Source organism: Salmo salar, chromosome ssa02, assembly GCF_905237065.1.
Source record: "Salmo salar chromosome ssa02, Ssal_v3.1, whole genome shotgun sequence".
Taxonomy (NCBI): domain Eukaryota; kingdom Metazoa; phylum Chordata; class Actinopteri; order Salmoniformes; family Salmonidae; genus Salmo; species Salmo salar.
The window spans coordinates 77,837,488-77,852,454 of NC_059443.1; the positions used below are offsets into that span (position 1 = coordinate 77,837,488).

At 36.8% G+C, this 14,967-nt stretch overlaps 1 protein-coding gene across 2 annotated transcripts in view; it reads right to left on the minus strand.

The window, feature by feature from the left end:
- Nucleotides 1-14,967, minus strand: part of LOC106594999 (protein tweety homolog 3) — a 65,322-nt gene that overhangs the window by 16,567 nt on the left and 33,788 nt on the right. For both annotated transcript variants that reach the window (XM_045710501.1, XM_045710500.1), the window contains exons 3-7: nucleotides 4,174-4,285; nucleotides 3,487-3,707; nucleotides 1,466-1,561; nucleotides 381-453; nucleotides 80-155 (exon numbers count right to left, since the gene is read on the minus strand). In XM_045710501.1, the coding sequence (XP_045566457.1) occupies nucleotides 80-155; nucleotides 381-453; nucleotides 1,466-1,561; nucleotides 3,487-3,707; nucleotides 4,174-4,285 (578 nt within the window). The remainder of the gene's footprint in view (nucleotides 1-79; nucleotides 156-380; nucleotides 454-1,465; nucleotides 1,562-3,486; nucleotides 3,708-4,173; nucleotides 4,286-14,967) is intronic.

A 14,967-nucleotide genomic window follows, 5' to 3' on the forward strand; every position in this document is an offset into this window, starting at 1 on the left:
GCCTCTCCTCTTCCCTCCTTCTGTTCCCACATTTCTCCAACTCCTTCCATCCAGCTTTGTCCTTCCATCGTTCCCCTACCTTGGTTGATGACAGCGTTCTCCTTGGTTACCCTGGTGATGTAGGTATCCGGGGAAACACAGAAGTCGCTGGCCGTCTGTGGAGAGACCATATGACCACAATACAACCACAACACAACCACAACACAACATAGGGTTCAGATCAAATTAAAAGTAAGGTATCTTAGATCTTAAGGGTGATTGACTTTACATAATCATTCATCTACACTACTTTGTCTAAGCCAATAGAAATCCAGTGAAATTATGTCATGTCACAGGAAACTGCCGTTGTCCTAGCGACACGTTTCCATGGAGAAACTCACCGCAGCAGCTGCCAGCTCCAGTCCCAGAGACCCCCAGCTGATGATGAGAGTCAGAACACCCAACAAACACACCCTGAGAGAGAGAGAGAGAGAGAGAGAGAGAGAGAGAGAGAGAGAGAGAGAGAGAGAGAGAGGAATTAACACCTTATAAATGTTCAACGCTGTGAAATCACTGCGTGTGTGTGTGTGTGTGTAAAACAACGTGGGGTTGAGTCAGAGACATGCAACACACACAACCTGTGAAATGTGAGTCATGCACACAAGATGGTCTTAATGTGTCCTCACTCCCACTCTGTCAATCTCTCTCTCTCACCCTCTCTCTCTCCTGCTCACTCTCTTGCTCTCTCCTACCCCCTCTCTTGCTCTCTCTCTCTCTCCTGCTCGCTCTCTCCTACCCTCTCTCTCCTACCCTCTCTCTCCTCTCCTGCTCGCATTCTCCTGCTCGCTCTCTCCTACTCTCTCTCTCTCTCTCTCACCCTCTCTCTCTCTCCTGCTCGCTCTCTCCTGTTCGCTCTCTCCTACCCTCTCTCTCTCTCCTGCTCGCTCTCTCTCTCTCCTACCCTCTCTCTCTCTCTCTCACCCTCTCTCTCCTGCTCGCTCTCTCGCTCTCTCCTACCCTCTCTCTCTCTCACCCTCTCTCTCTCCTGCTCGCTGTCTCGCTCTCTCCTACCCTCTCTCTCTCCTGCTCGCTCTCTCGCTCTCCTACCCTCTCTCTCTCTCTCGCTCTCTCCTACCCTCTCTCTCTCTCGCTCTATCGCTCTCTCCTACCCTCTCTCTCTCTCGCTCTCTCTCTCTCTCTCGCTCTTTCAATCTCATCATCTCTCTCACTCCCACCATTCAACTCTCTCTTTCCTTTCTTCTCTCATCATGTCCTGACTCCACAACTCTCCTCTTCTCACTGCCTTTTCTCTCCCTCTAATCATCCCTCGCTCTACCAGCCTAAACTCCTCTCTCCCCTTCTCATCCCCTCTAACTAGTAACACATATCTACTCATTTTCCTTCTCCCAATTCTCTCTCAGACCTCCTATCTCTTTCCCTCTATCCATCCATCCATTCTCTGTGGTCGTCATGTGGTGTTGCTCACCCAATCAGAGTGCCTTTAGAGTTGCGTATCAGTCCGAACAGAACCAGCAGACAGATCAGAACATCAAACAGCAGCAGAGTCAGGTATACCAGCCACCTGTAAATATATAACACAATATATAACACAATATATAACACAATATATAACACAATATATAACACAATATATAACAGAACCAGCAGACAGATCAGAACATCAAACAGCAGCAGAGTCAGGTATACCAGCCACCTGTAAATATATAACACAATATATAACACAATATATAACACAATATATAACACAATATATAACAGAACCAGCAGACAGATCAGAACATCAAACAGCAGCAGAGTCAGGTATACCAGCCACATATAACACTATATAACACCATATAACACCATATAAAACACTATATATAACACCATATACACCACCATATAACACTACATACAACACTATATAACACTATATAACACTATATACAACACTATATAATAACACCATATAACACTATATACAACACTATATATAACACTGTATAATCCTTCTAACCCCCCCCCAAAAAAAAAGATATAGATGTACTATTGTAAAGTGGTTGTTCCACTGGATATCATAAGGTGAATGCACCAATTTGTAAGTCGCTCTGGATAAGAGCGTCTGCTAAATGACGTAAATGTAAATGTATATACAACACTATATATAACACTATATAACACTATATATAACACTATATAACAACATATAACACCATATAACACTATATAACACTATATACAACACTATATAATAACACCATATAACACTATATACAACACTATATATAACACTGTATAACACTATATACAACACTATATATAACACTATATATAACACTATATAACACCATATAACACTATATACAACACTATATATAACACTATATACAACACTATATAACACTATATACAACACTATATAACACTATATACAATACTATATAACACTATATACAACACTATATACAACACTATATAACACTATATAAAACACTATATATAACACTATATAACACCATATAACACTATATACAACACTATATAACACTATATAAAACTATATACAACACTATATATACACTATATACAACACTATATATAACACTATATAACACCATATAACACTATATACAACACTATATAACACTATATAAAACTATATACAACACTATATAACACTATATACAACACTATATAACACTATATACAACACTATATACAACACTATATAACACCATAACACTATATACAACACTATATAACACTATATAACACTTCTATAACACTATATACAACACTATATAACACTATATACAACACTATATAACACTATATACAACACTATATAACACTATATAACACTATATATAACACTATATAACACCATAACACTATATACAACACTATATAACACTATATATAACACTATATAACACCATAACACTATATACAACACTATATATAACACTATATAACACTATATAACACTATATACAACACTATATAACACTATATATAACACTATATAACACCATAACACTATATATAACACTATATAACACTATATAACACTATATACAACACTATATAACACTATATATAACACTATATAACACTATATAACACTATATATAACACTATATAACACCATAACACTATATACAACACTATATACAACACTATATACAACACTATATATAACACTATATAACACTATATACAACACTATATATAACACTATATAACACTATATACAACACTATATAACACTATATACAACACTATATACACACTATATACAACACTATATATAACACTATATACAACACTATATACAACACTATATAACACTATATATAACACTATATACAACAGAGTCAGGTACAAATATATAATATAACAGAATAAATAAGACAATATATAAAAGGAAGGCAGGTCTTCAGCTACTCCAGCAGATAGAACTATAATAGTAACCATGTATAGTACATGTATACAGCTGTAACTCACCTGTACCAGTCAAAGGCTTCAGTCTTGATGGCCAGGTCTTCTAGTGAGATATCAGAGTTACTCCAGAAGGGGATGTCCACCATGAGTCTGACCAGTTCATCCAGCTGACCCTGGAGCTTCTGGACGATAGACACATAGTCAGTCTGTTCAGAGTAGGCCGTCTCCAACTGGACCAGACCTCCCTCCACTGTCTGGTTCAGAGACAGGGCACTGTCCGTCACCTAGAGAGACAGACAGAGAGACACATCTGGGAGTGGGTTTTGGAATCTGGAAAGTCTTGAGAGGTAGGATGAAAGTGGAGGGATGTTAGCGCTCTGTGTGGTAGGATGAAAGTGGAGGGATGTTAGCCCTTAGTGTGGTAGGATGAAAGTGGAGGGATGTTAGCCCTTAGCGCGGTAGGATGAAAGTGGATGGATGTTAGCGCTCTGTGCAGTAGGATGAAAGTGGATGGATGTTAGCGCCCTGTGCGGTAGGATGAAAGTGGATGGATGTTAGCGCCCTGTGCGGTAGGATGAAAGTGGATGGATGTTAGCGCTCTGTGCGGTAGGATGAAAGTGGAGGGACGTTAGCGCTCTGTGCTTATGTTTGGAGTATACATGTTAGTGTGTGTGTGTGTGTGTGTGTGTGTGTGTGTGTGTGTGTGTGTGTGTGTGTGTGTGTGTGTGTGTGTGTGTGTGACTGTCCCACCAGTTTGTCGACCCCTGCCACGGTGCGGTTGGCGTGCCGTAGAGAATACGCCAGTCGGTTGGCTCCGTCACATGACTCCCCGTTTCCATAGAAACCCACGGCAATGCCGGCACTGCAGAAAAGACAGGAAACAGGAAGTGTTATCTCATTGGCCGATATCACAGGAAGTGTTATCACATTGGCCAATATCACACACACACACACACACTCACACACACACACACACACACACACACACACACACACACACACACACACACACACACACACACACACACACACACACACACACACACACACACACACACACAGTCCAGCCTCTGTGTGTGTGTTTGCTGTTCTATCACTCACCAGCAGGAGACAGTGTGGAGTAGACAGACAGACAGACAGAGCCCCAACCTCTCCCTACGGCTATAGGACTACCAAGAATCACACTGTGGCTGGACAATGGCCGGGTCGCCAGACCACACAAAATGTGATTACTCTGCAGCTCTGGCTCCGGCAAACACACACACACACTTCTCTCCCTCCATCCCGTGCCCCTCTTTTCTCACGCTGCCCCCCTTTTCCCCCCTCTCTCTAAACAACAGCCTCACTCACATGGACACACACACACACACACACACACACACACACACACACACCAGTGGGAGGGAGGGATACCTAGTCAGTTGTACAACTGAATGTATTCAACTGAAATGTGTGTTCTACATTTAACCCAACCTCTGAATCAGGTGGGGGGGGGGCTGGCTTAATCAACATCCACGTCTTCGGGGATTCAATCCAGCAACCTTTCGGTTACTGGCCCAACGCTGTAACCACTAGGCTACCTGTCGGTGATCACACACACACACATCAGAGAGAGGGGGATCACACACACATCAGAGAGAGGGGGATCACACACACATCAGAGAGAGGGGGATCACACACATCAGAGAGAGGGGGATCACACACACATCAGAGAGAGGGGGATCACACACATCAGAGAGAGGGTGATCACACACACATCAGAGAGAGGGTGATCACACACATCAGAGAGAGGGGGATCACACACATCAGAGAGAGGGTGATCACACACACATCAGAGAGAGGGGGATCACACACACATCAGAGAGAGGGGGATCACACACATCAGAGAGAGGGTGATCACACACACATCAGAGAGAGGGTGATCACACACATCAGAGAGAGGGGGATCACACACATCAGAGAGAGGGTGATCACACACACATCAGAGAGAGGGTGATCACACACATCAGAGAGAGGGGGATCACACACACATCAGAGAGAGGGGATCACACACACATCAGAGAGAGGGATCAGAGAGGGATCACACACACATCAGAGAGAGGGTGATCACACACACATCAGAGAGAGGGTGATCACACACATCAGAGAGAGGGGGATCACACACATCAGAGAGAGGGTGATCACACACAATCAGAGAGAGGGTGATCATCCTCACTAACCAGTCCTCTGTTTGTCTCTGTCTGTAATTTTGTCTTCTTATAACCATCATTATAGCCCTTCATTCTACTCCATTAACTACACTGTCAAACTCTCTCTCTCTGTGTGTGTGTGTGTGTGTGTGTGTGTGTGTGTGTGTGTGTGTGTGTGTGTGTGTGTGTGTGTGTGTGTGTGTGTGTGTGTGTGTGTGTGTGTGTGTGTGTCTGTGTGTGTGTCTGTGTGTGTGTGTGTGTGTGTGTGTGTGTGTGTGTCCACCCATTAAAAGAGCTCTGTGGTTAAATCAGAGTTCTATGATGGACCTCCTATTGTTATACCACAGAGAGGGAGGGAGGGAGGGAGGGAGGGAGGGAGGGAGGGAGGGAGGGAGGGAGGGATGTGTATGCTAGACAATGGAAGGAAGGGGGAGGGAGAATCAAACAAATTCTCTCCCTCTCTCTTTCTCTCTTAAGCTCTCTCTCACTCCGTTTATTCTCACTGTCCTAATGCCTTCTTCTATCAGAGGACTTAATGACGTCCTCCATCCGCTTAGAGAGGGAGAGATGGGGAGAGAGAGATAAATGAAGAGAGAGTGAGAGCGAGAGAGCGAGTGTGAGAGAGAAGGTTATAGGTAAAAGCGTGTTCTCTCACTCCGTGAGGTCAGTGCCACTGCTGCCTCAGAAACAGTGACAGAGGAGTGTGTATGTAAGTGTACGTAGTGTGTGTGTACATGTTTACACTGAGCGTATAAAACACTAGGAACATGACAGACTGAATCCAGGTGAAAGCTATGATCCCTTATTGATGTCACCTGTTAAATCCACTTCAATCAGTGTAGATGAAGGGGAGGAGACAACCTCTTAAGGATCGGACCCTTTTTTTAAATTTTCGCCTAAAATGACCCAAATCTAACTTCCTGTAGCTCAGGACCTGAAGCAAGATATGCATATTCTTGGTACCATTTGAAAGGAAACACATTGAAGTTTGTGGAAATGTGAAAGGAATGTAGTAGAATATAACACAATAGATCTGGTAGAAATTAATACAAAGAAAATAAGTTATTTTGTATTTTATTTGTACCATCATCTTTGAAATGCAAGAGAAAGGCCATAATGTATTATTCCAGCCCAGGTGCAATTTATATTTTGGCAACTAGATGGCATCAGTGTTTATGCAAAGTTTTAGACTGATCCAATGAACCATTACAATTATGTTCCACATTTTGTTTCAAGACTGCCCAAATGTGCCTAAATTGTTTATTAATAACTTTTCATGTTCAAAATTATGCACTCTCCTCAAACAATAGCATGGTATTCTTTCACTGTAATAGCTACTGTAAATTGGACAGTGCAGTTAGATTAACAAGAATTTAAGCTTTCTGCCAATATCAGATATGTCTGTGTCCTGGGAAACGTTCTTGTTACTTATAACCTCATGCTAATCGCATTAGCCTACGTTAGCTCAACCGTCCCGTGGAAGGGACACTGATCCCGAATAATTTTTTTAAAGAAGGATTTTTAAGGAAACAGAAAATAAATCACAATATCAAACAATTCGTCTGATCAAAATTGGATTAGAGGCCAAAATTGGAATAATATTCAAATATTTTTTTCCATGTACATAAATAAAATGTCAAAGTGCAGATGATATGCCTACAGCCTCATGTCCAACCCAACGCTGATGAGGCGCCAGAAAACGGAGCCAAACATTAATGGGACTTTAATGACATAAATACAGGCTAAACGCCAGCCATGTTTGACATATATAATGAAGGATAATTCACATGAACGTCTAAAGGCTTGATTCTGTCGACACGCTCAAGGCTCGGTTCATTCAGATCAAATGCTCAGAAGACCACAGAGTGAAGGACAGGGCCTGTTGAGCACCACACATCACTCACCTTGAATCTGAGCGGAGGCGGTCAGCATTTTGAAACTATTTAACCATAAACGTAATTGTTTAAAACCTGGACGTGTCTTACCTTGTTTTAAAGCAGCCTAGCAAAAATACGACCATAACCATTTTGAAGGAATGATTTCAGAAACACTGCCATGGAAACCAGCATTTTCTCATGTTCTATAGATTTTCAAATCAAAGTTATTTTGTGGTCCAGCAGCCAAAGGTATCAATCCTAGTTATATTAGTAACCCATGCTAGTTGATGATAATCCTAGTTATATTAGTAACCCATGCTAGTTGATGATAATCCTAGTTATATTAGTAACCCATGCTAGTTGTTGATAATCCTAGTTATATTAGTAACCCATGCTAGTTGATGATAATCCTAGTTATATTAGTAACCCATGCTAGTTGTTGATAATCCTAGTTATATTAGTAACCCATGCTAGTTGATGATAATCCAAGTTATATTAGTAACCCATGCTACTTGATGATAATCCTAGTTATATTAGTAACCCATGCTAGTTGATGAGATAATCCTAGTTATATTAGTAACCCATGCTAGTTGATGAGATAATCCTAGTTATATTAGTAACCCATGCTAGTTGATGATAATCCTAGTTATATTAGTAACCCATGCTAGTTGTTGATAATCCTAGTTATATTAGTAACCCATGCTAGTTGTTGATAATCCTAGTTATATTAGTAACCCATGCTAGTTGTTGATAATCCTAGTTATATTAGTAACCCATGCTAGTTGATGATAATCCTAGTTATATTAGTAACCCATGCTAGTTGATGATAATCCTAGTTATATTAGTAACCATTGCTAGTTGTTGATAATCCTAGTTATATTAGTAACCCATGCTAGTTGTTGATAATCCTAGTTATATTAGCAACCCATGCTAGTTGATGATAATCCTAGTTATATTAGTAACCCATGCTAGTTGTTGATAATACTAGTTATATTAGTAACCCATACTAGTTGATGATAATCCTAGTTATATTAGTAACCCATGCTAGTTGTTGATAATCCTAGTTATATTAGTAACCCATTCTAGTTGATGATAATCCTAGTTATATTAGTAACCCATGCTAGTTGATGATAATCCTAGTTATATTAGTAACACATGCTAGTTGTTGATAATCCTAGTTATATTAGTAACCCATGCTAGTTGATGATAATCCAAGTTATATTAGTAACCCATGCTACTTGATGATAATCCTAGTTATATTAGTAACCCATGCTAGTTGTTGATAATCCTAGTTATATTAGTAACCCATGCTAGTTGATGATAATCCTAGTTATATTAGTAACCCATGCTAGTTGTTGATAATCCTAGTTATATTAGTAACCCATGCTAGTTGATGATAATCCTAGTTATATTAGTAACCCATGTTACTTGATGATAATCCTAGTTATATTAGTAACCCATGCTAGTTGATGATAATCCTAGTTATATTAGTAACCCATGCTAGTTGATGATAATCCTAGTTATATTAGTAACCATTGCTAGTTGTTGATAATCCTAGTTATATTAGTAACCCATGCTAGTTGTTGATAATCCTAGTTATATTAGTAACCCATGCTAGTTGATGAGATAATCCTAGTTATATTAGTAACCCATGCTAGTTGATGATAATCCTAGTTATATTAGTAACCCATGCTAGTTGATGATAATCCTAGTTATATTAGTAACCATTGCTAGTTGTTGATAATCCTAGTTATATTAGTAACCCATGCTAGTTGTTGATAATCCTAGTTATATTAGCAACCCATGCTAGTTGATGATAATCGTAGTTATATTAGTAACCCATGCTAGTTGTTGATAATACTAGTTATATTAGTAACCCATGCTAGTTGTTGATAATCCTAGTTATATTAGCAACCCATGCTAGTTGATGATAATCGTAGTTATATTAGTAACCCATGCTAGTTGTTGATAATACTAGTTATATTAGTAACCCATGCTAGTTGATGATAATCCTAGTTATATTAGTAACACATGCTAGTTGTTGATAATCCTAGTTATATTAGTAACCCATGCTAGTTGATGATAATCCAAGTTATATTAGTAACCCATGCTACTTGATGATAATCCTAGTTATATTAGTAACCCATGCTAGTTGTTGATAATCCTAGTTATATTAGTAACCCATGCTAGTTGATGATAATCCTAGTTATATTAGTAACCCATGTTACTTGATGATAATCCTAGTTATATTAGTAACCCATGCTAGTTGATGATAATCCTAGTTATATTAGTAACCCATGCTAGTTGATGATAATCCTAGTTATATTAGTAACCCATGCTAGTTGTTGATAATCCTAGTTATATTAGTAACCCATGCTAGTTGTTGATAATCCTAGTTATATTAGTAACCCATGCTAGTTGTTGATAATCCTAGTTATATTAGTAACCCATGCTAGTTGTTGATAATCCTAGTTAAATTAGTAACCCATGCTAGTTGATGATAATCCTAGTCATATTAGTAACCCATGCTAGTTGATGATAATCCTAGTTATATTAGTAACCCATGCTAGTTGATGATAATCCTAGTTATACTAGTAACCCATGCTAGTTGTTGATAATCCTAGTTATATTAGTAACCCATGCTAGTTGATGATAATCCTAGTTATATTAGTAACCCATGCCAGTTGTTGATAATCCTACTTATATTAGTAACCCATGCTAGTTGTTGATAATCCTAGTTACATTAGTAAACCATGCTAGTTGTTGATAATCCTAGTCATATTAGTAACCCATGCTAGTTGTTGATAATCTTAGTTATATTAGTAACCCATGCTAGTTGATGATAATCCTAGTTATATTAGTAACCCATGCTAGTTGCTGATAATCCTAGTTATATTAGTAACCCATGCTAGTTGATGATAATCCTAGTTATATTAGTAACCCATGCTAGTTGTTGATAATCCTAGTTATATTAGTAACCCATGCTAGTTGATGAGATAATCCTAGTTATAATAGTAACCCATGCTAGTTGATGATAATCCTAGTTATATTAGTAACCCATGCTAGTTGATGATAATCCTAGTTATATTAGTAACCCGTGCTAGTTGTTGATAAACCTAGTTATATTAGTAACCCATGCTAGTTGTTGTTAATCCTAGTTATATTAGTAACCCATGCTAGTTGTTGATAATCCTAGTTATATTAGTAACCCATGCAAGTTGTTGATAATACTAGTTATATTAGTAACCCATACTAGTTGATGATAATCCTAGTTATATTAGTAACCCATGCTAGTTGTTGATAATCCTAGTTATATTAGTAACCCATTCTAGTTGATGATACTCCTAGTTATATTAGTAACCCATGCTAGTTGTTGATAATCCTAGTTATATTAGTAACCCATGCTAGTTGTTGATAATCCTAGTTATATTAGTAACCCATACTAGTTGATGATAATCCTAGTTATATTAGTAACCCATGCTAGTTGTTGACAATCCTAGTTATATTAGTAACCCATGGTAGTTGATGATAATCCTAGTTATATTAGTAACCCATGCTAGCTGATGAGATAATCCTAGTTATATTAGTAACCCATGCTAGTTGATGATAATCCTAGTTATGTTAGTAACCCATGGTAGTTGTTGATAATCCTATTTATATTAGTAACCCATGCTAGTTGTTGATAATTCTAGTTATATTAGTAACCCATGCTAGTTGATGAGATAATCCTAGTTATATTAGTAACCCATGCTAGTTGATGATAATCCTAGTTATATTAGTAACCCATGCTAGTTGATGATAATCCTAGTTATATTAGTAACCATTGCTAGTTGTTGATAATCCTAGTTATATTAGTAACCCATGCTAGTTGTTGATAATCCTAGTTATATTAGCAACCCATGCTAGTTGATGATAATCCTAGTTATATTAGTAACCCATGCTAGTTGATGATAATCCTAGTTATATTAGTAACCATTGCTAGTTGTTGATAATCCTAGTTATATTAGTAACCCATGCTAGTTGTTGATAATCCTAGTTATATTAGCAACCCATGCTAGTTGATGATAATCCTAGTTATATTAGTAACCCATGCTAGTTGTTGATAATACTAGTTATATTAGTAACCCATACTAGTTGATGATAATCCTAGTTATATTAGTAACCCATGCTAGTTGTTGATAATCCTAGTTATATTAGTAACCCATTCTAGTTGATTATAATCCTAGTTATATTAGTAACCCATGCTAGTTGATGATAATCCTAGTTATATTAGTAACACATGCTAGTTGTTGATAATCCTAGTTATATTAGTAACCCATGCTAGTTGATGATAATCCAAGTTATATTAGTAACCCATGCTACTTGATGATAATCCTAGTTATATTAGTAACCCATGCTAGTTGTTGATAATCCTAGTTATATTAGTAACCCATGCTAGTTGATGATAATCCTAGTTATATTAGTAACCCATGCTAGTTGTTGATAATCCTAGTTATATTAGTAACCCATGCTAGTTGATGATAATCCTAGTTATATTAGTAACCCATGTTACTTGATGATAATCCTAGTTATATTAGTAACCCATGCTAGTTGATGATAATCCTAGTTATATTAGTAACCCATGCTAGTTGATGATAATCCTAGTTATATTAGTAACCCATGCTAGTTGTTGATAATCCTAGTTATATTAGTAACCCATGCTAGTTGTTGATAATCCTAGTTATATTAGTAACCCATGCTAGTTGATGAGATAATCCTAGTTATATTAGTAACCCATGCTAGTTGATGATAATCCTAGTTATATTAGTAACCCATGCTAGTTGATGATAATCCTAGTTATATTAGTAACCATTGCTAGTTGTTGATAATCCTAGTTATATTAGTAACCCATGCTAGATGTTGATAATCCTAGTTATATTAGCAACCCATGCTAGTTGATGATAATCCTAGTTATATTAGTAACCCATGCTAGTTGTTGATAATACTAGTTATATTAGTAACCCATACTAGTTGATGATAATCCTAGTTATATTAGTAACCCATGCTAGTTGTTGATAATCCTAGTTATATTAGTAACCCATTCTAGTTGATGATAATCCTAGTTATATTAGTAACCCATGCTAGTTGATGATAATCCTAGTTATATTAGTAACACATGCTAGTTGTTGATAATCCTAGTCATATTAGTAACCCATGCTAGTTGATGATAATCCAAGTTATATTAGTAACCCATGCTACTTGATGATAATCCTAGTTATACTAGTAACCCATGCTAGTTGTTGATAATCCTAGTTATATTAGTAACCCATGCTAGTTGATGATAATCCTAGTTATATTAGTAACCCATGTTACTTGATGATAATCCTAGTTATATTAGTAACCCATGCTAGTTGATGATAATCCTAGTTATATTAGTAACCCATGCTAGTTGATGATAATCCTAGTTATATTAGTAACCCATGCTAGTTGTTGATAATCCTAGTTATATTAGTAAACCATGCTAGTTGTTGATAATCCTAGTTATATTAGTAACCCATGCTAGTTGTTGATAATCCTAGTTATATTAGTAACCCATGCTAGTTGTTGATAATCCTAGTTAAATTAGTAACCCATGCTAGTTGATGATAATCCTAGTCATATTAGTAACCCATGCTAGTTGATGATAATCCTAGTTATATTAGTAACCCATGCTAGTTGATGATAATCCTAGTTATACTAGTAACCCATGCTAGTTGTTGATAATCCTAGTTATATTAGTAACCCATGCTAGTTGATGATAATCCTACTTATATTTAACCCTGCTTGTGAGTTATATTAGTAACCCATGCTAGTTGTTGATAATCCTAGTTACATTAGTAAACCATGCTAGTTGTTGATAATCCTAGTCATATTAGTAACCCATGCTAGTTGTTGATAATCTTAGTTATATTAGTAACCCATGCTAGTTGATGATAATCCTAGTTATATTAGTAACCCATGCTAGTTGCTGATAATCCTCGTTATATTAGTAACCCATGCTAGTTGATGATAAATCTAGTTTTATTAGTAACCCATGCTAGTTGTTGATAATCCTAGTTATATTAGTAACCCATGCTAGTTGATGAGATAATCCTAGTTATAATAGTAACCCATGCTAGTTGATGATAATCCTAGTTATATTAGTAACCCATGCTAGTTGATGATAATCCTAGTTATATTAGTAACCCGTGCTAGTTGTTGATAAACCTAGTTATATTAGTAACCCATGCTAGTTGTTGTTAATCCTAGTTATATTAGTAACCCATGCTAGTTGTTGATAATCCTAGTTATATTAGTAACCCATGCAAGTTGTTGATAATACTAGTTATATTAGTAACCCATACTAGTTGATGATAATCCTAGTTATATTAGTAACCCATGCTAGTTGTTGATAATCCTAGTTATATTAGTAACCCATTCTAGTTGATGATACTCCTAGTTATATTAGTAACCCATGCTAGTTGATGATAATCCTAGTTATGTTAGTAACCCATGCTAGTTGTTGATAATCCTAGTTATATTAGTAACCCATGCTAGTTGATGATAATCCTAGTTATATTAGTAACCCATGCTAGTTGTTGATAATCCTAGTTATATTAGTAACCCATACTAGTTGATGATAATCCTAGTTATATTAGTAACCAATGCTAGTTGTTGACAATCCTAGTTATATTAGTAACCCATGCTAGTTGATGATAATCCTAGTTATATTAGTAACCCATGCTAGCTGATGAGATAATCCTAGTTATATTAGTAACCCATGCTAGTTGATGATAATCCTAGTTATGTTAGTAACCCATGGTAGTTGTTGATAATCCTATTTATATTAGTAACCCATGCTAGTTGTTGATAATCCTAGTTATATTAGTAACCCATGCTAGTTGATGAGATAATCCTAGTTATATTAGTAACCCATGCTAGTTGATGATAATCCTAGTTATATTAGTAACCCATGCTAGTTGATGATAATCCTAGTTATATTAGTAACCATTGCTAGTTGTTGATAATCCTAGTTATATTAGTAACCCATGCTAGTTGTTGATAATCCTAGTTATATTAGCAACCCATGCTAGTTGATGATAATCCTAGTTATATTAGTAACCCATGCTAGTTGTTGATAATCCTAGTTATATTAGTAACCCATGCTAGTTGATGATAATCCTAGTTATATTAGTAACCCATGCTAGTTGATGATAATCCTAGTTATATTAGTAACCCATGCTAGTTGTTGATAATCCTAGTTATATTAGTAACCCATGCTAGTTGTTGATAATCCTTGTTATATTAGTAACCCATGCTAGTTGTTGATAATCCTAGTTATATTAGTAACCCATGCTAGTTGTTGATAATCCTAGTTAAATTAGTAACCCATGCTAGTTGATGATAATCCTAGTCATATTAGTAACCCATGCTAGTTGATGATAATCCTAGTTATATATTAGTAACCCATGCTAGTTGAT